The 20,455-nt window shown below is 41.4% G+C and overlaps 1 protein-coding gene and 1 long non-coding RNA gene across 2 annotated transcripts; one reads left to right on the forward strand and one right to left on the reverse strand.

The window, feature by feature from the left end:
* Positions 1-1,106: 1,106 nt before the first annotated feature.
* uqcc1 (ubiquinol-cytochrome c reductase complex assembly factor 1) lies at positions 1,107-17,693 on the reverse strand. Its single transcript, XM_006639765.3, has 9 exons — positions 17,474-17,693; positions 16,112-16,219; positions 15,830-15,937; positions 14,681-14,753; positions 14,131-14,188; positions 11,996-12,104; positions 5,074-5,151; positions 4,317-4,430; positions 1,107-1,638 (listed from the first exon to the last, which is right to left on the reverse strand). Exons 1-9 carry the CDS (start codon positions 17,546-17,548, stop codon positions 1,504-1,506), a joined length of 858 nt encoding a protein of 285 aa, XP_006639828.2. The 5' UTR covers positions 17,549-17,693; the 3' UTR covers positions 1,107-1,503.
* On the forward strand, positions 4,386-9,041 carry LOC107079612 (uncharacterized). Its single transcript, XR_001480564.2, has 2 exons — positions 4,386-4,468; positions 7,777-9,041. It is a non-coding gene; the product is annotated as an uncharacterized lncRNA (long non-coding RNA).
* Positions 17,694-20,455: the final 2,762 nt, after the last annotated feature.

Here is a 20,455-nt window from a genome sequence, read left to right on the forward strand (position 1 = left end):
ACCCTCTAGCACAACCAGAACAAAATGAATCAATCTTGACCTTATTACAAACTTTAGAATTAGGCTTGTGCTCTTCCAACAATAAACTGCAGCTGCTGCCACAGACAACAAACGTAGGTGACATATCGGTTTCTGATTCATTGGGATTCTGCAGCAATTCATCTGTCACTTGTCAAGCAAAAAACAGATTTTTTTTACAATACAAATTGTTCAATAAGAAAAATATATTATTTTTTTGCAATTTACAGTATCTTTGGTATCTAAATGATGCTATATAATTCAAAATTATAATCTTTTTTTCCCCCGAGCATGTGGAGAAGAATGTTTTATAGGTTACTCCATATTATGTCATGAAAATACATATCACAGGCTTCTTCGACACACCCAAAGAAGGTTCCACAGCCAAAACAATGTGTTTCTTTTCTTCTCTTTTCAGCATGGAATAAACCTTTACTTTTACTCCTATATCATAGGTTACATAACCAAAATATGTATCATAAATATATCATATGTTATTGCCAGCTCTTGGGATGTAATATTTTAAGAGTTGTCATCTGCACAAGACATGGGGGGAATATTTACTACAGTAGGGACATCCACTTCCACTTTACCCAGGGCAGACCATATGCAATGAGCCCTATCCTCTAGTGTTCGGCCATTTCAGAGTATTGGCTGCTTTTAGGCCAAAACATATCTCCCAGGCCACAGGTGGCAGTGGGGAGGTGGGACATAGAAACAAAAAATGAAAAATCAGCTTAATGTCCAGTGGTGGACAAAATATAATATCAAAAAGTATCAGTGTTTCAAGGCTCAGAGCAGGCAGCACTTATCTGTGCTCTTCAGCTGACTGGCGGGGGGTCATGGCTGCAGTGAGTTGTAACCCAGTACCAGTCTCTATCCTGGAGACCTGAGCATCACATACAGCTGGACAGCTCAACAAAGACAAGGAGAGGGAAGGTGAAAACAACACAGGCTTCAGGCTTCATAGTTCATTCACGCATCACAGAGCAGAACAGTGTAATGAAACAATTCTCCAGAACTGCTTGGCAAGGCACAAAGAATTCCTCACAAGACTTGTGTAGTGATTCCTTTCAGTAAATTAATCATTACAGTTAGACAAAATCTTTTATTTCAAAAAAGCCTGCTTCCATAGAAAAGCTCTTCCATCTTGAAAGGCCTTAAATTTTCCCAGAAAAACACTGAATGCATAAAGTGCTGTGACAACCTTGCAGCAGAAGGTAAATACGAAGGTTTATACTTATAACTTTCTAATGTTACAACTGTAAAATCACATCCCTTCAGCAAAAATGATTGTGCAACATCTCACAAATATATCCACTGACTGTCCATACCTTTAGAGTTCTCTCAAACTGCTCTCCCTGCTTTTTTGGGAAAGGGGAGGTCAGGGGTTAAGTGGGTGTCAGAGAGGGAGTCTGTCTAGTGTATATCCTCTCAACCGAGACCTGCACTGTCCTCAGAGTGACAACAAGGGGGAAACAAGTGTTAGAGACCAGCATCATTGTAAGTGGGGCTGGTGGGCTTCAGGATGCTCTGTGCATTCTCTTCTACTAGGGGGCGCCATTTGACCTCCCCAGTCAGCAACAGGTCCTCACCATCCAGTGAATCAATGTACTGCATCTAAAAACAACAGAAATCACAGCAAAATTGTCACTCAAGAACAGAGAACAGTGGAGTTTAAATACAGTGCAGTGCTGTCTTGTATGTTCAACAGGCTTACAGAGGAAGCTTTGAAGCATTGTAAATAAAATTCACAGTTTCTTAATATAATCTTTAAGAATACATTCCAAATGCCAAAGTATCCAGAGGCTACTGCAAGGGGAAATCCTATAGCAAGAGCAACGTGTACAGTTACCCCTACAACAAATTGTAATAAATAATACAAAATGTAGATTTACACAGCTCAAGCTCTTGCTATTGACAGCACTCTACCTTGGAAGCTAAGCTGGAACTGGTCAGCACTGGGATGAGACACCCTTAAGGAAAATCATGTCGATGCTGTAAGTTTTGTTAGTACTTTCTAACCCTTGTACAGCATGTTGACCACAGATACTGTGGCATCTTTTGAACAAAACATTAAACTGAGGTCCTTACTACTTGGTCATTAAAGTTCTAACAGCCCAGTCCTGGCTAAACTGCACTTTGGGTTTTGACAATCTGACCCTCCTAACGTTCCCCCTTTATTCAGTTAGTGAAGGGATTTCTTAGTCCTCTGCCTGAACTGCTGTAAATAGGATTGCTGGTGCAGAATTACTGTACATCAACCAGGGGAGAGCTGTTCTTCAGAGATTGATAAAGTGCACCTTGTCCTGTATGTCAAAAACGTTAGAGTAGCTCAGGATTCAAAGCTCTATATAAATGCAAGGAAATAAAATAGTAATAAACAGTTACATGCTAGTATGGGTTAAGTTTAACAAGCCTCTAGGAGTCACTACTTTCCTGCTGAATCACCAGTCAGGGACAATGTCTAGGTTATATCATTCTCCTCCTGGAATTAAGTTGACCAAAAAGATTTGGTCAGATCTATAGGAGTCCTTAAGTTTTAATTAAAGAAGCTGCATTAGCTCATGGAAGGAGTGTTTGATGAACGTAATTAGTGTGAGTAATGATGCAGGCTGGTGCCAGCATACAGGCCTCTGTACGTGATTTCATTACTATGGCCAGGGCTGTGATTTCCTCTCCTGTAGTCTGTCATCAGGCACTGCTATATTTTATGTGGTGCACCTGCAGTGAAACCACTCAGAATGTGATTAAATGCTTGTTTTGCACTCAGTTTTCTTCCTCTGTCTTTTTTTAATTAAGCCTCTTGAAAATGCTGGAAAAGGCATTTTCTCCTCTGCTTTCACAAAGCCTGCAATCCATGCACATCTCATAAATTATAACAGCCACTTGTAATGTGAGCCCAGATGGCTGGTACCTGTGAAGCCCTGAGCTTCAGGACTGAGAGGCAGAACAAAAAGCCCAGACTGGCAGCTCTGCTCCTGCATCTTTCACTGCACTACCCTGCTCAGCTTTTCACCCTTCAGAGTACAAACAACCACTGCCCACAGCCATTTTTAATAAAATATTGATGCATTTTTAGCATAAAAGAAGAAAAAAAAGAAGAATCTTGAGGGTTGAGGGACACAAGAGTGACAGTAAAAAGCATCCAATTTTCCTCCTCCTTAATGAGCCAATTACAAACCACCCTCTTGCAGTGCGTGCTCACCAGCAGTCCAGTACTGCGGCTTTCCCCATTCTGACAAGCTGCCACACAGCCCTCACTGCTTGTTAAACTCTGGTTGGTCTGGTTGGTTAAACTTCCCAAGATTAAATTCATATTGAGTTTAAATCGTTAGACTTTTCCTTGCTGGTCTGGCATTGTTTTGGAAGGCTTGTAATGAACGCGTACAATGCTCTGAGAATTAATCACGACTGTCGTATGCTGCTGCCATCAAGGCCTGAGCAGCCAATCCTTTGTGATGTGTTTTGGTTACGTTTGCCTTTCTGGAAGCCTGGGGGACAGCAGGAGAACAGCTCCAGGAAAGCTTTCCTGTGGAATCTTTAGGAACATATGGCACAGGCTTACACAGCCTGCAGGTGTTTCTGTACCACTGATGTTTTCAATCAAAGAGAACATGAAAATATACAACATAAAGGGAACTTCTTCTAGGGGCGGTGGAAATTAGAAGAGATCTGGCTCTGGGGAGGCAGGTTCAGCCAGTGAGGGCTCTCATATTACCATTTCCTGGGTATGAGGCTGGAATCCCGAGTCTGAAGCTGGGCCAGGCATGCGATACCGCCTTAAAAACACACTAGGACCAGGAATAAACACTGGAGTGCCAGACGAAAAGAAATCGTTAAAATGCTAAAATGCTGTTTCCCCTCCCAGCACTGTGACCTGCTGACCCCACACTGCCTCTTGCCCTGCTCTCCTCCATTCTGGTGTCCGCAGAGGAGCCCACTGTAGAAAGCAGTGCTGCGAAATGGCCTAATAACAAGTGCCGAGCTTCTCTATGGAAAAGAACAAGACTGCTTCTGAGCATTTTCTTAGCATTTTCTTGCTCTGTGTATCCCTTAGCAACTGAAGCAACAAACAGAACAGCTGGTCACTCTGTTCATATTTAAACCATTTAATAAGCCAGCTTTATTCCTTTGTATGTGATGATACAAAAACAGTGCTGCGCGTGAGCGGCTGGGTGCCACTGCCCACTAATAAAGTGTTTTTTTTTCTGGTGCCCATTCCCTGCTGGTCAGGGCAGTGTGCGGAACCCAGGGCCGCCGGTGGTGAGTCTGGGGTCAGGGTCGGTGGCCGCTACCTGTTTTCGGACGTATTCCACCATCAGCTCCAGCTGCCGCGGGTCCTCGCACTGCCTGTTGAACAGGTTCCTCCAGAGCGCGGCGGCCAGGACTCGGTCATCAGACAGTACTCCCTGCCGCGTAGAGCCAAATGTCACAGGTTGCACAGGCTGTGAGTAAATACGCCTGGACTGACCGTCTTCTCTACTCTCAAACCTGCTAGCCGAGACCCTGTTCTACTTCCTTAAGAGTGCACAGAAATGTGTAACATTTACCATACCTGGTCAAGGTGTGAGCAATATTGTCAAGGTTACTGTCTTCACAGACCTCAGACAAGGTAAAACTGAAATTCTGGCCACAATCATTAAAGGAGCATTAGTGTCATACCTCCCTATTCCACAATGAGGCAGTGAATTTTTTTTACTTATAATAAATACTAACTCATAATCAGCACAATTAGCAATGATTTGAATTTTATTAACAGTGATGATATTGCCAAACACAGGCAGGGCTATCCACCTAATTGGGACACATAGACAAAGACCAGTCTTCAATCAGCAGAGCAAGGAAGAAGTGAAAAAGTGTGAAACTAGCCAGGACAAGACATAAACACGAGCAGATTTTGCTTGTTTCCCAGGACTCATAGGTCTTCCATTCAAATGCTCAGAACATTAGATATTTATGGTCTAACCCTCTAGGATGTGCAATGTTGATTGCTTTTTCTATTCTCCTTCAAGAAGGTCACCACGCACAATGCTGGGATATAAACATGCTTACCTCATCATAGCCAAATATAGCAGCGTAGAAGTTCTGTGTCATGGCCCTCATGCTCGCCTTCAGGGCAACGGAGTCGATCTGGAACACGGGAGAGAGCCGTCACGCGAGCACAGCGCCACACAGCTCAGCCAGGCCGGGCTGCAGTCGCAGCGGGGGGCGCGTGCTGGTTACACCACTGTTTTGAATAAACAGAAGACGACTTCTGCTTTGCTGCGCTCTTTAAATCACATTTTCCACGTCAAACTTAGGCTTATTTTTTAGTAAAATAAACATTCCCCCAGGCTGGTGCTTAGCATCATTTCCTGTGAGTGAAATGCCTGGTTGGGCAGGTCAAATACGACAGCAGTGCATGTCTTAATGTGACTGTTTATTGTGCTTGGCACAGCCAGAGTGATTAGCATGTCAGGCTGATGATTATTTCTCACTGTTGTATTCTTCTTGTGAATATTATAATTAAAATATTAAAATTCAGGTTGCATGCATACTTTCTCTGTTTGCAGACAGATACAAGCAGAAGGCTGATCCAGCATTGCCACTGAAAAAGAACAGCAGTTGTTCAGCTTTTCCATGATATCAATTAAGCCTCATGGTTAATGGGTAAAGGAAAAGAGATAAGAAATTACTATTTTGCTTGCTAAAATACCTGTAGTTCGATGAGGCGAGATTGCAAATAGCAAAACAATCAAATCCATTGCCACAGAAATATTATGAAATTTACAAAAATATTAATCAAGTTTAAAAGGTCACAATATCACTTCAGATGTGAAAATCATAAGAGCCAAGCACCGTGGCCTGGAGAGAGCTATATAATATATCACCTCACCAGCAGGGGCAGAAACTGCTCTGGCATTAATATATAATTTACCATGAGGATATCATCCAGCTGTTTCTTGAAAGAAGTGTAGGTTTTGATCTCAAGAACATGACTGGGTATTTGTTTCCAGACTCCCACAACCTTCTGCATAAAAAGTGCCTCCTGCTCTTGGTTTTAAATGTGCATCCACATAGTTTCCACTACAGTGCTCCTTGGATAATGTTTCACTATTGACGTCTACTGGGTTGACTTTGTCTAAACCTTTGAGGGGATTTTGAATATTACAAATCCCCTCAAAGTCATCTCTGTTCAAAACTGAACTTCATCCTGTCAGTGTTTGGACATTCTCAGAAGTCCCAGATGAAACAAATCCATAAAAAGCTATTAATAGCTATTAGCTATTAACTGTGAAGAAGGCTCCACGGCCGAAACGTTGTGTTCTCTTTCTTCTTTTTTTTCAGCATGGAATAAACCTATGACTTGTTCCTTTGCAGCCTACGCATGCTGACGCAGCTACCGACCTGAACTACTAAAAGCTATTAACTACCACTTTCTATTGTAGTGTCCATCATTAAGATGTTCAAGGCCACAGGAAGAGCCAGTACCATGATGGGAAGTAAACAGAAGAAATGATAACAAACTTTCAAGGCCTGAAGTTCCAGATCTCCCTAGTCTAGCATCATAGCGATACCACATCTCAAACACTACCATTCAACATCAACTGCATGAATACGCTATTCACTGTTGCAAAGACACAATTCCTTAGGATCAACACAAAAGCGTAGTATGGATTTACCAAACTACATCTCAATGACAGCAGGAATCATGTCTAACGGTCAGATGAAACGGAAATTGAGCATTACAGACATTCTCACCAGCATTATGTCTGGACCACTGTGAAATATGGAGGTGGCTCTATTTTGCTTTGGGAGAGTTTTGCATCTTATTGTCCAGGTGTCATACAGTAGCTAGAATTGAGGAAACGATGAAATCAAGAACTCACCAGAACTCTCTGCTAGAATGCTCAAGCTGGGTTAAAAATAGACATGCCAGCATTTTAATGGTCCCAAGCAAGACCAACAAAGAAATGGTTAAATTAATACAAATTCTCACACCTGAAGAAGGCTCTAAAGCCAAAAGATTGTTTCCTTTCTTTTCTTTTCAGCATGGAAGAAAACTGTTACTGGTTCCTAAATAAAACAATATCAACATACTTGACTAGCCATCTTAATCTCCACACATCAAATACATTTCAATTTTTGTGGTCTGAATTCAAGAAACAGTTCACAAAAAAAAATGAAATCTTATGGAGCTCGAGAAAATATGTATTTTTGAGCAAAAGTCGAAAAATCTTTTAGGAGACACAACCTTCTAAAATATTACTGGAAGCACTTTGTGGTGTGATCAAAGTAAAAACTGGATGCACAAAGTACTGACTGCAAAGGTTTGAAAAACTGAGGTCTGAGTATTTTTAAAACAATACACCATTCTGTGGAAAATAAATGATGTTGCTTCTTTCTGAGCTGTCTTAAAAAAGCTTATTTGCAATTTATTCCAAAAAAGAAAAAAAATTCTTCCTACAGAACCATTTTTCAGTAACTTACAACAAAGATATGAATACATACTGTAGGATACACGATGCCTTCCGTAACATTGTTTGTCTGTTTTATCACATTCCCATGTAAATTATGTCAACCTAAACACTTCCACCTTTTTCAGAGCAGCTTCCTCTAACTCTGCCTTTCCCATTTTTTAATTATAGATTATGGTTTTGTTTCCCGGTTTACCAATATGCACTTGTCTACATAAAACACATTCTTTCAGGTGTTTGACCGCCTTGAATTTTACCTAAATCATTTTTTAATTTCATTCACTGTCTTTTGGTACAGGAACACACAACCTTGTTGCTATTCCACTACTCCCCAGTGCCCTGCTGACAGCCATCGCAGGAGTGAAGGAAGTAGCAGGGGACAGAGGGAGAGCCCCCCGTGACAGACGGAAGTCAGCTTCTCATGGTGGACAGACCATGTGAGGCCCAGGCAAAGCAGGTGGATGAGTGACAATAGCATGTGATCACAGACACCACTCCTGCTTTCCATCTGTTTGGAAATGACTTCAAAGTTCCTCAAAGCAAGCACTCTGGCAAGTGAAGCAAGTACTAATGAGTATCTCCTGCCTGTGAGAGACTCCTCATAACACAATGAGCTCCCTCTGGGAGGTCTGGGCAATGGTGAGCTTTGCTATAACTGGGGCTGGCAGTAAAACTTTATAAAACTGTAAAATATTTTACAGATTGGCCCTGGACCTCTTGTGTTCTTTGCACAGTGAAGCATTGTGGAGCCATCACACAACATGAGGCCCTTTTACATGTTCTGTGGCTGTGTGTGTGTTTGTGCTATGTGAACGTGTTCCAACAAATGACAGACTTAGTTCCGGCCTAAGGGTTTACTACATGCTGAAGGTCTTGGTTACTCAACAACTCTACTCAAATCTTTACTCATCTTCTCTTTATCAGATAAAAAAGTCTCTTTTTCAGCCGATTAATGTACAGTTTAAGCAGCATCCTGGGTTTTGATAACTTCAGGCAAATGCAAACCAGAAAGATACGACAACTATGGCTCTAATAATTAAAAAAGAGCCAGAGAAGATAGCTGAGCAAACGTGATTACACTTGAAAGCTTAATCCCTAATGAAAACAGAAGTGGGACAAACAGAATTGAACCCCCTCAGTCTTTTGATTATTTTTGAAAATCAGTTTGTTTATTCAAAATCATTTAGGGTCTCTAACACCCAACTGCATTCAATATCTCCTGAAGCACCTGTACGTAATTAGAAACCTGTTCATAATTACCAACATGTGGTACAGTTTCGCCCCAAGCATGGCAGGCACAGCTCTATCCAGCAAAATATTTACTATGCTTCACAGATCAAACAGAAATGGTATGGAAGACAGCATATTGCCCTTTCACTAGTAATTAGTGTCATATCTCACTTCAGTTATTGCACAAACAGAATAGCCCCACTGTGCACATTACCTGGCACAGCTTTCCCACGCCACTGAATCCTCTCACGTGAAAAACATCAGTAAAATTGGAAGAAGTGACCAATGTTTTATTTTTCTGCACAACCAAATAAAACTATTATTTCACAAGTACCATTACTATGGTCCTATGCTTTCTCATTTAGTAAGGAGCACCTTGGAACTGAAGACAGAACTGCTGTAGAGGAATTTAAAACACAAGACATGTAAGACTGGTACTCAGTGAAGAAAGACAACATCTTTAACAACCAACAGGAATGTGATCCTGAAAGTGTTCGAAAGAAAACTGACCACTACCAACTGAAGAGTGCTTAGTTAGTGTGTCCCGTGATTAATATTGTGGTTTAAGCATTTTGATTTCTTGTAAGTAGTCACCACAAGTTAATGAAAGAAAGTGTTTTATTATAGGCCAGAGATCTGTTTTTTCTCTTTAAACTGTACAACACAGCTACAATGTCAGTTCTCAAATGGCCACTTCTCAACTAGGGAGACAAAGTTTCATGTACCATTCTTAATAAACAATTTTTCCTTTCCAAAGGTAAATTCATATCTAAAACCAATTCTTCACAAGCTTTTACGCATAGTGAGCTGTGTCTTTTGGTTTGAGGGAAAGGGCATTATTTTTAAAAATCTTAATCTGAACTCAGTCTCCAGCCTATTTATAGTAAAAATTTAAACTTGAAACAAAACAGCACAGTGGAGTCATAAATTGTAATCTGAAGGTAAGAAATGTTTCAAAACAATTAATTTTCTTACAAACTATACATATTCCAAAATATTTTTTTAGTTACCAAGCATTTGTGATGTCCAAATTTAATAAAAATATTAAAAAAGAGGCCATATACTAAATATTTGCCATGACACAAAACATATTACTTCTTTCAACCCGGGAGAAATAGAAGTATTTATCAACAACAACAACCAGAATAATAACAATAATAAAAGGACATGCTAGAGAACTGATGGCTAAGTTTTTTAAGTGCCAAAGTCTTAGTAGCTCTGGAGGCTCTAAATTACGGGTAATATAAACAATGGTGGTGCTATGAAAACCTCTGCCTGCCATGTCCTGTTACGCTAACAAGGGTCTCTTTATAACAGTAACCTCTCCTAAGTCAGGGAAATTACAGACTTGCCCTCATTGTGCCCTCAGGCAAAATGGGTGGAGAGCTGGAAAATGAGGCAAGCTGTGGAGCTCAGCAACCAGCAGGCGCTGCCAAGCCCCTGGCTGTTGTGCGCAGGCTTCACTCCAGCTGGTGGAGGACATCAGCCACAGTGGGCTGCAGGCTCCACTCCTGACGGCAAGAGGACTCTGCACTGAGCAACACTTCCCCCTATTCCAGAAGGAGCTTCTCACTGTCTTTTTGAGATAATGTCTTCGGATACAGTGCAGGCAGGAGGCAGAGTGGATAGCAAACATTCAAAAGTCAGTTTAAGGTGCACATTGTCCTGCTTCCATTGAAGCAATTTTTTGAAAGTCCTGACACCAACATGAGGCCAAGCCGTCAGCAGACCCTAGCTGTGACAGAACACATTTAGCGGGAAAGCTCTGAACCACATGACAATGCACATCTGCTGCTCCCAGGGTGAGAGAGATTAACATATTCAGGGCTACATTCAGAGCTACATCTGGACTGTGCCATCCTCTCTCCTTTGCCCACAGAGCATTACTCTTAATGCCAGGCTTCAATAAATAAATGAGTAAACATATGAACCAAAAAATCATGGCTTTTTGAATAATTTCTTTTAATTCCAATTTATCGTCCCCAGGAGATCATTGATTTGGCTTTGGCAAATATTACAGCATGGAAAAGAGACAGACAACAGCACAGAAACACTGGTGATTTCACTGCTCAGCTCCTTCTCTCTCCACTCTTTGAAATTGTCATGAATCCAATTAAAATGAAAATCAGAAAATAACTACTGTGTAGCTGCCCATCTCTTCCATACGTATGTATGAGTACTTCAATGCTGTACAGTAATGATTTCAGGCAAAAATCCTTTCAGGTAAAAAAAAGTTATAAGATACTAATAAAGACAAATGCAAGAAATGCAGAAAAGCTGTTCATGATTTTATCACTCACTGTCAGTCAAGTTACAAATATTCTTTTACAATTTTGATATACAGCCTATAATATCCCACCATGTGACATACTCTGGTTAGGTTTTGATTTAGAGGGAGTTGGAAAATAAGCATGATTTTCTCGCTCTCTCGCTCTCTCGCTCTCTCGCTCTCTCGCTCTCTCGCTCTCTCGCTCTCTCGCTCTCTCTGGGGGTAGCAAGTTTGTCAAGTCAATCTGCCGAAACCAGCAACTCTTTCAAGACATATTACAGTTCAATTCTTTCAGAATCTTTTGACAACTTTGCAGCATTATTAAGTATTAGCACAAAACATGGAACACATGGAAACATAACTTTGAGAACTTTACAGTTCTTTGTAGTGCCTTGTCACCTTGGCAGGAGAGCTTGATAAACATGCTTTAGGACCCTTCTTGCCCTATAGATAACTAGCATGAGCACAAAAGACATGCTGAGCAGGCTGGCTTCGGCTTAGAAAGAGCACAACAAAAGAGAAATGGCACGCCTGAGACCCCACACGCACTAAAGAATTCTGAGGCGTTTCTTGGGAAGCTAGGCCCATCATTCCTAATTTTATCCCGAGGCTTGGGTCAGGAAAGGTGACCGGTCCTTGTGAAAATCATGCGGGACCTTGGTGGATATGGAGGGACATTGGAGATGGAGGAGGCTGGAAGATGCATGGCCTGTTTTTACAGCTGTGTCAATGCCACCATCCTCACTAACTCAGTCAGCCCACTAAGGTCCTCACCAAGCTCTCTGTTCATAAAGCAGCCACGTATTGAAAAAAAAAAACTATTCTTTTATGCCCGATGTATTTTCAAGTAATAAACATACCCAGATAAAAATGTACCCAGAAACGTGTATTTTTTAACTGCAGGATCGAAACCTGCTGCTCACAAACATAAGTGCACAATGTGGATACCTAGTTATCTGAGCTCTTGCTGGTCTTCTGTCAGAGTCTCTGTACAAGCCGACCAGGTGCTGCAACTCACCCCCATTATCTTCCCGCGCTGCTCCACATCCTCCCACATGGAGTGCACGATGTAGCGGCACATGTACTTCCCCGCACGGCCCTCCTGTCTCATTCGCACGAGGCACATCCTGCAGGAGGACAGAGCACAGTGGCCTGAGCATCACAGCACTCCACACCGCAAGGGAGCTGCCTTTCCACTGGGATTCACCTCAGGCTGTTGCTGCAGGATATATAAGAGTCAGGAAGCATAGCACACAGCAGGACCAGGTACACGTGTGGTGTGAGCAAGATTCAGCCATCATTTTTCTAAGGGCTACTACGAAAATAATGTATTTTGTGAGCGTAATTCGTAAGATGAAGTCAATACATCATAGTGTGTTCCAATAACCAGATTGTAAGGTTAACAATTAAGCTCTATTTTACAGTTTGCCAGTGAGATTAATATTACTATTAAGGAATAGGGACAGGTTCTGTTCAAGGAGATGATATATGTTGTATATTATGTATTCTAGGGTGCAAGGCTCCCCACCACTGTCATCCAATTAATCAGCTAAAGACAAAGCACTTCATCTGACCGTGGTTTGACACAGTGAAGAAACACGGCAAGCAGGAGAAGACAACAGTTAGTCAGGGAACCTTGTGCTCTTGCTTCTTTCTTGTTCCTCTTTCTCAAACAACTCTCTTCCACAGCGCACCTCAGCAAGCCTGAAGAACAGCACTGTGTTTGACATATTTGTATTATTTAATAAATTATTATCCTGTGTTTTGTTTTTGCAATAAAATCACTGCAAACAATACATTCTTTGAAATTTATTTTCTTTGAAATTAAGCAAATATTAAGTTAAAAGTAAAATGGAACTGTGCTATTCATTCCACTCAATGCAGTTATTGAGATGTAAGTGTACAAATGGGGTTTTCTGCCAGAGCAAAAGGCATTAAGGACCTGCATCTGTTGATGATAGAGAGTTCTAAAAGGGAACCTGTAAGGTGTTTGGCAAGAAAATAGCTATAATTTAAAGGCCTGCTCACAGGGCTGGGCATGACTGGTGCTGTCCTGGAGCCTGAAGTGTCCAAGCCCAGAGCAGAACAGGAGTGCATTGAGGTTTGTCCTGTCTCTGGATCACTCACTGGGAGGTGGGAGAATGTAAATATCACAGCTGGGATTAAAGATTACTACAGCTGTCAGCTAAAATCACTCAAACCTTGCTTTACGTAAATGTGGAACTTTTCCTGTCATGCAAATGAAAAGCAAACTTTCTGCTCTGAAAGCTGTGAAATCCAGTAACAAACCTGTCCCCAGGTGTTTGGACTGAGTTTGTTGGGGAGTGACATACATTCTCAAGAATTAAAAGCAACAGGAAATGTCATGAAAATACAAGAATGTCACTCCAACAGCACTGCGGTTTTAGATTTTTCCAACCTCACTTAATATTTATTTCATCAGTGATGCCAAACTATCTAATAGATCAAACTAATGCCTCAGTTTTAAAACAGTGAAAAATATCCAGACAGGTCACTAAGACAGTAGGAAACTGTTTCAGCATTTGAATCAATGTAGTTAAAAAAAGCTGAAAAAAAACAGACTCACCTCAAAAAATAACTTAAAAACCAAGCTCAGTAAAAATAAAAAGAAAGGTCTATAATTGCAAAGATAAGAAAGTAAAAACTATTACTGTGTTAGCTGTAGTAGTTCAGGTGGGTAGCTGCGTCAGCATGCGTAGGCTGCAAAGGAAGAAGTAATAAGTTTATTCCATGCTTGAAAAAAATGTTCAATTTCAGCATGGAATAAACCTATTACTTTGTTAGTTTGAAACGATATTAACTGCATATTATTGTTTCACTGGTTCTTATTCTGCTATGGATCCTACTTAAAGAATACTATAGCTAATTATTTTAAATACTACCCATCCATTTTCTAAAAGGTCTATATAATACAGGGCTGTGCGAGAGCCAGACGTATTGGGACAAGCAGCAGGCACAAGGCGGGATACACCCTAGACAGGAAAACCGTCCATCGCAGGCATATTTCAAATGCTAATGAAGATTAACAAGAATCACATTAATAAGACCAATGAATCTTGTTTCGAAGGAAACATGTATGAAGCAAATTATGTATAAATGCCACTATAAAATATGTCCGAGCTCTGCACTCACCAGACATGGAGCTGGGCCACAAGAAACCAGGAGTTGAGTGTGTCTGGGAGGGAACACTCTGCACACAGAAAACCAGGGGTCAGTCAACTTCCTCTTCACCTCGGACTCAACACAGGCCACATCCTCTAACACACAACGTACCACTCAGCACTAATACTCTAAGCTTGATGAGATGGAAAGTCACTAATTTATTTATACATCAAAAAGCTGCAGGAGTTAAATGCGTTCAGTCCACCTGTGTACAGGCATGGACTTGCCCTGGTCAAAATGTGTAAACATTTCTGACATGCCTGGACCAGAAGATGCAAGCAGAAGTACTTTCTACAGAGTTCAAGCTACTTTATGTGTCCTGTGAAAACCTCAGTACAGGCTTTCCAACAATCTCAGCAGGATCCCATCTCTCATTTTAATTCACTTTTAGGAGAATACTATTTTTTCACAATTAATCATGCCTTTTATCATGTAAAAGTTGATTCTGTCCTATTTAATAATGACTACATTTTAAAATCATGATGATCACCCACTGATCATAACGTTGGCGAACACTTACTTTCAAAAAAGTCATCATAGTTAATTCTTTCCACACAGCAGGTGTACATGCGCAATGCAGCAATCTTAATTTTCTGTTGAAAAACAATGAAAAAACAAACAAAACTTCAATTTATTACTGTGAGTATTAATCACCAATAGCTGGAACAGATGAGGCCTGGAATGGGCCTCTGAATCTTGAGTAATAAATATGCTGACACACTGCGGTTACTGGATGAAAAGCAGCTTAAGCTTAACCTTCAAGAGAATTTGGTCTTTTTTATGTCACCTTTGCTACACTTTGAGCATTATGAACACATAATTCAAATTCACACGTTATAAAAAGCAGAGGGTTTGGCTTGCACCAACAATGCCATAATGAGGGAGGAATGTGCATCATGGATAAATTACACTCTAAGCCAATGAGCAAATAACTGACTTGGCTGCTCCTCTCTGAGCTCAGCCACAGCTGCTCTGTATAACATTATTTCATGAGCTTGTGCAACTCTGAATCTGTAACTCTACTACCATCTCCTTCTGCACAGCTGTGCGCCTGCTGTTGTGGCTCGAGCTGGGGACACTGCGTATGGAGCGTCGGTCAGAGGGAGGCAACTGGTGCAAGCCGAAAAGGTACAAGGTTTCCACTATAAACTGGCAACTACCAAACCCTCGCAGGACTTCAAGCATTAATGTGAAATTCCAACACATCATGTGTCCCCTTCCACTGTAAATCAATCTCTTGCTACCACACATTTTCCCATCATATCTCTCTATTGACTTGTCTTTTTATATATGAGCCCTTTTAAAAAAAGAGTTGAACCACTGGAGCACAACCTGGCTCACTCACAAAAGATTTTCATAGACGTAGAAGTATGCAGCATGCATCCCCAGAACTGTAAACACTGATTTCCACTGCCAGAGTAAGGCTACAATGCATAATCATGAAGTCTGGAAAGTAGGAAGCAATGAAAAAGGGAACAACTATATATCAGTTGGCATTTGAGTGAAGATCCCTCTTAGCCTACTGATGCGACAGGCTCAGCTCAAGTATGGCTGCTGGCATGTGACTGAAGACAAGACCAGAAGGGCAGGTAAGCATGACCCAGAGGAATGAAAAGGCACACACCTACTGAGTCAGACAGTCTAGCAGAGGGGATGCAAGATCATTTACCCATTTATTATATTTGAGAGGACCAGTGAATCCCATGGCTTCAATAAGTTTGGTGAAAGCTCCCACTTCTTCTTCTGACGCCTGTGGTGTCTGTTTTACTGAGAAGAGCTGTGCGGGGAAAAAAAGTGCATTACAGTGAGTGAAACAACCACAGCACAGCAGCAGTGCAATGCTATAGGACCTTATGACCCACAAATACCACTTGCTGCACTCTCTGGAAATCATGACCTTCTAACATCTTTTCCTGCAGACTGTATCTTACAACATCTTACAATATCGTACCTGTGCAGTGCTGTGAAATGTCCTGCTCTGAGACAGTGGCCAGGAACACAGCTCCATTCTTCTGTGAACTTCAAGGGTTCTGGATAAACAAGCTCCCATCTGCCGAGTCTAAAACATAACGAAAACAATAATAAATGTTTCCCAAAAGTGCAGCAAGTATAATACAGCAGTAGCCCATTTTGTGCAAAACATGTTCAAGAAAACACCTATCTGATTTTAGAGTACTCATCACCAAATGAGTAGTCACTTAAACGTGGTTCGGACTGCTCCCTCAAACACAGAGCACAATGCATGTTGGGTGTTGTAGTTTGTCGGTAAAGTATGTCAGGCATTGTCATGATAACTTGAATTAAATATGAGTACTGCAATACCACATAGGAAAGTGTCATATTAGTAAGAAGCTGCATCAAAGTCGATTACATTAGTAACAATTAATCCACAAGCAAGAATATATACAGCTACTGTAAAATCTACTATCAGTCATGACTGTACCAGAATAAGGAGATCAACACCCATACTCCTCCTCTCCTCAAAATTAATGTGAAACTAATAAGCAACACCAAGCTAACAAGCTGTGATGTCTTCTGAGCTGTTAGCTACTGGCAATGCTGAAGATCTTTCTGAAAGAGGATGGTGATGTGCCATAGTGATTTCCCTTAGCCATCGTAGTGTTCATTCTGCCATGAGCTTGGTCAGGGCAACCAGACATTCCGTATAAGAACCAACACAGAAAGCAGAGGAGGATTTCTTCAGACAATGCGGTGCAAATCAGTCATAATCGTCTACTTGCTGTTACAGAATGACAACACGTGAATCCCTTCTACCACAGTAATGGATACAGCATGCAACTGAGCTTAGATCATTACATTTCTAAACATTAAGCTTCAGAATACAGCACTACGAAAACAACCTATAGAAAGGAGACCAGGGAATCAGCCTTAACAACATAATTAAGCACCTTATTTCAGACTCCCAGAACCTTGTGTTTTAAGAGCGCGTCTTGAATGATATCGGAAATTGCACACGATATTAAACTTCTACTCCTTATTTTGTGATGATTGGAATGCTGTCGGTAGACAATAACCTTGCACGCAAGGATTCGCGAGATACAAATCTTGCCACAAAACTTCACTAACAAACTCGTATTAAATTTAGGGGACTGAACACTACGTCACAAATGGGCTACTTTAGTATCCACAAATTGAGAAATTTCCGTCATTTTAGAGAAAGTTTCATTGTGGAGCCAGCAGGTAAAATGCACGTTATAAGCGCAACCTTCAAAGACAACATATTCAATTAAATATATCCTGTCACAAGGCAAACTCATGGCTGCAAAGTCTTTCCTACAGCTAAGGTATTTACCTTGACAAGCGTCCCGCAGTGTGAAGTAAAAGAGACGCCGCTCCTTACAGCAGATTGCATAACTCGCCGATACATTTTCCTCTATTGAAAAATAATCTTGCCAGATGAAAAAAAAATACTTGAAAGTCGAAATATTATTTTGGATCCAGTCTGCACGTTTTGTAATCCTCCTGTCACCGCCCCTCCTCCTGCAATGTCAAAGGAACCCGTCCTACCGCGATATCCGCCCGGACAGGAATCTGTGTCTATAGCAACGGGTCCGCCTGCAGATTGAGAGCACACGGAGGACTGCAGTAACCTCGTCAAAACAGCATCGTTATGCCAACAAAATTAATATCAGAACGTAAAATGCAATGTTTCAAAATAAATAAATTCTGGATTTTCAAAGTCAATATACAATATAAAACTCAGCAGTGAAACTGCATTACTGTAGACACTAAGCATTAGACTTAATCATTAATCATCCATTTGTTCATTTTTAAGTAGACATCTTTGCATTGCAAACATGAAAGAAACACAGATATTATCCTTTAAACCCAGTGAGGTTATCAATATATTTAGCTTGCAGGGGGCATTGACTCCTCAGCCAAACACGTGCACCAAATGTCTGAGCCTGCAGTTCCTCTTGTACTTAGCAGGATTATCAATATATATAACTGCTTATCAATATCTTAAATATAATTTCACATTTTAATGTTCTGGTTTCCACAGGAAACGGAGTCAGACTCACAGCCCAGAAGGGCGATGCTGATTCTACAGGGCAGCAGAAAGACACTGCTGGCTTAGCTGATACAGTATGTCCCATCTTCTTCGCTGCTGTCTGTCTTTTCCCAGGTGAACAAAAAAGGTAGAAGAAATACGTGCTGGTCATTTGCCACCCAAGGCATCAGAATGAGGTGCCAATGCGAGGGTGCCCAACAGAGCTCACCATGACAGTGCTGTGCAGCACATGACCAGATATCTTGCAAGACAACAGCTGCTGAACCGGCCAGGGAGTGGGCTCATCCTGTACTGGGATTTTCCACCAATTTCAGGGTTAACTACAAGGGATAGCCATTGACTGATTTAGCCCATTCTTGAACAGAGATATAACCTAACCCCAAATTCAAAATGTGGACAAAGTTTCCTTCATTAAAATGTTTCAAGAATATGTTTTGACAATATCCTAGTGAACAAGGACAATTGTTCATTACATATAATGAAAGTGTATTGTGCTACGATAGTTTCCCTGACTATACCAGAGATCTGCTCTGCTGTGATCCAAGTATTGCACAATGCTTTAAAAATCCCAGGACACATGGCGAAGGGGTGCAAAGGGCTGATAACTCCAGTGGTGGTGAAATGTCACTCTGGGCTTGCAAATCTTAATTCAATAAGTGAAGTGTCAAACATGTCCACTTGCTGTGCTGTGCACTGGGGCAGGTGGCCCAGAATGGCTGCCAAGTGTCACCCAGATGCACTTCCCCACTGCAAGAAGGGTCCCCTCCTGGATGTAACGCACCGAGGGACCCTTTGTCCTGAAGGGTGTGGGAAAGAGATACTAATATAATATTCTGTACTTTTTCTGCTTTCACCCTGATTTACCTTTTGCTTTACTATACCAGCAGCCATATCACCCTGCAACTTACAACAGGCAACCCACTGAAGCTAAGCAGGTGTGAGCCTGGTCAGTACCTGGATGGGAGACCTCCTGGGAAAAACTAAGGTTGCTGCTGGAAGAGGTGTTAGTGGGGCCAGCAGGGGGTGCTCACTCTACAGTCCATGTGGGTCCTAATACCCCAGTATAGTGACGGGGACACTATACTGTAAACAGGTGCTGTCCTTTGGATGAGATGTAAATGAGATGTGGTCATTAAAAATCCCAAGGGTGTGTCTCGTAAAGAGTAGGGGTGTAACCCTGGCGTCCTGGCCAAATTTCCCATTGGTCCTTACCAATAATGGCCTCCTAATAATCCCCATCTCTGAACTGGCTTCATTACTCTGCTCTCCTCCCCACTAATAGCTGGTGTGTGGGGAGCGTTCTGGTGAACTATGGCTGCGGTCGCATCATCCAGGTGGAAGATGCACATTGGTGGTGGTGGAGGGGATCCCCATTACCTGTAAAGTGCTTTGAGTGGAGTGTCCAGAAAAGTGCTATATAAGTGTAGGCAATTATTATTATTATTATTATTATACCCTACTGTGCTTTTAGCATCATAATGAGCATTTACAGAAAACACAAAATCATTGACAAAGCAGGCTAAATCAGAATGCTTATTCCTTCCTGTAGCCAGTTGTTTGTATGTTGAGTCTCTATGTCCATTCCCTCCTGGACGGTGGCAGCTGGATTGTATGGGGCCGTGGAACTGGACTCTGCATTCAGCGTGGCCAGAGCTTTGGCCCTCAATAGCTCTCGTCTGTGTGCTGATTACACAGTGGAAATACGTCTGCATGCTTCACCTGGGATTTAAACATAAACTCTCCTGACCACTTCATTATTGACAGGCCTGCTTGGTATGGGGAGTAATTGGAGATTCAGTTTTGTTTGCAAATGGTGAGTGACAGGGCAGGTAACAAAGTACCATGCTACTGAAAAGGTGACGTAGTGCAGAAACCTTCCCTTACTGTCTGACTGAGCAGTTCAGTGTGGAAAATGTGAGAAGTTTAGACAGCACCAACAGGGTACAGTCTTACAGCATGAATATGAGCAAACTCTGTACTTCTATAATGTGGGTTTGAGTGACTTTGTGATTGTAGATTCAAATGGCTTCTCTTTGCTACCTGAGAGCTAGTACCAACCAATATTTCTACTTCTTTCTACTTCGTCAGAAAGTAAGAAAAATTAGTTCAAGATGAAATAATAATTTGAATTTCTATAATTTGTGCCTCACAGATTTCTTTTAAAACTGTACATAGAATTTAAAATTTACACTCCACACCACTGGACTTTTGAAATTCCTTCAGCAGGTCCGGTGGAGTGCTGTGGATTCCCCTTTCTTTCTT

Source organism: Lepisosteus oculatus, chromosome 16, assembly GCF_040954835.1.
Source record: "Lepisosteus oculatus isolate fLepOcu1 chromosome 16, fLepOcu1.hap2, whole genome shotgun sequence".
NCBI lineage: Eukaryota > Metazoa > Chordata > Actinopteri > Semionotiformes > Lepisosteidae > Lepisosteus > Lepisosteus oculatus.

Bases quoted from the DNA above. Each gene is read 5' to 3' on its own strand.
- uqcc1 (XM_006639765.3), bottom strand. From the start codon at position 17,548: ATGTATCGGCGAGTTATGCAATCTGCTGTAAGGAGCGGCGTCTCTTTT. The intron at 12,105-14,130 runs GTGAGTGCAGAG...GTCCTCCTGCAG, and splicing joins GTGGCCCAGCTCCATGTCTG to GATGTGCCTCGTGCGAATGA. The intron at 4,431-5,073 runs GTAAGCATGTTT...TCTACGCGGCAG, and splicing joins CTATATTTGGCTATGATGAG to GGAGTACTGTCTGATGACCG.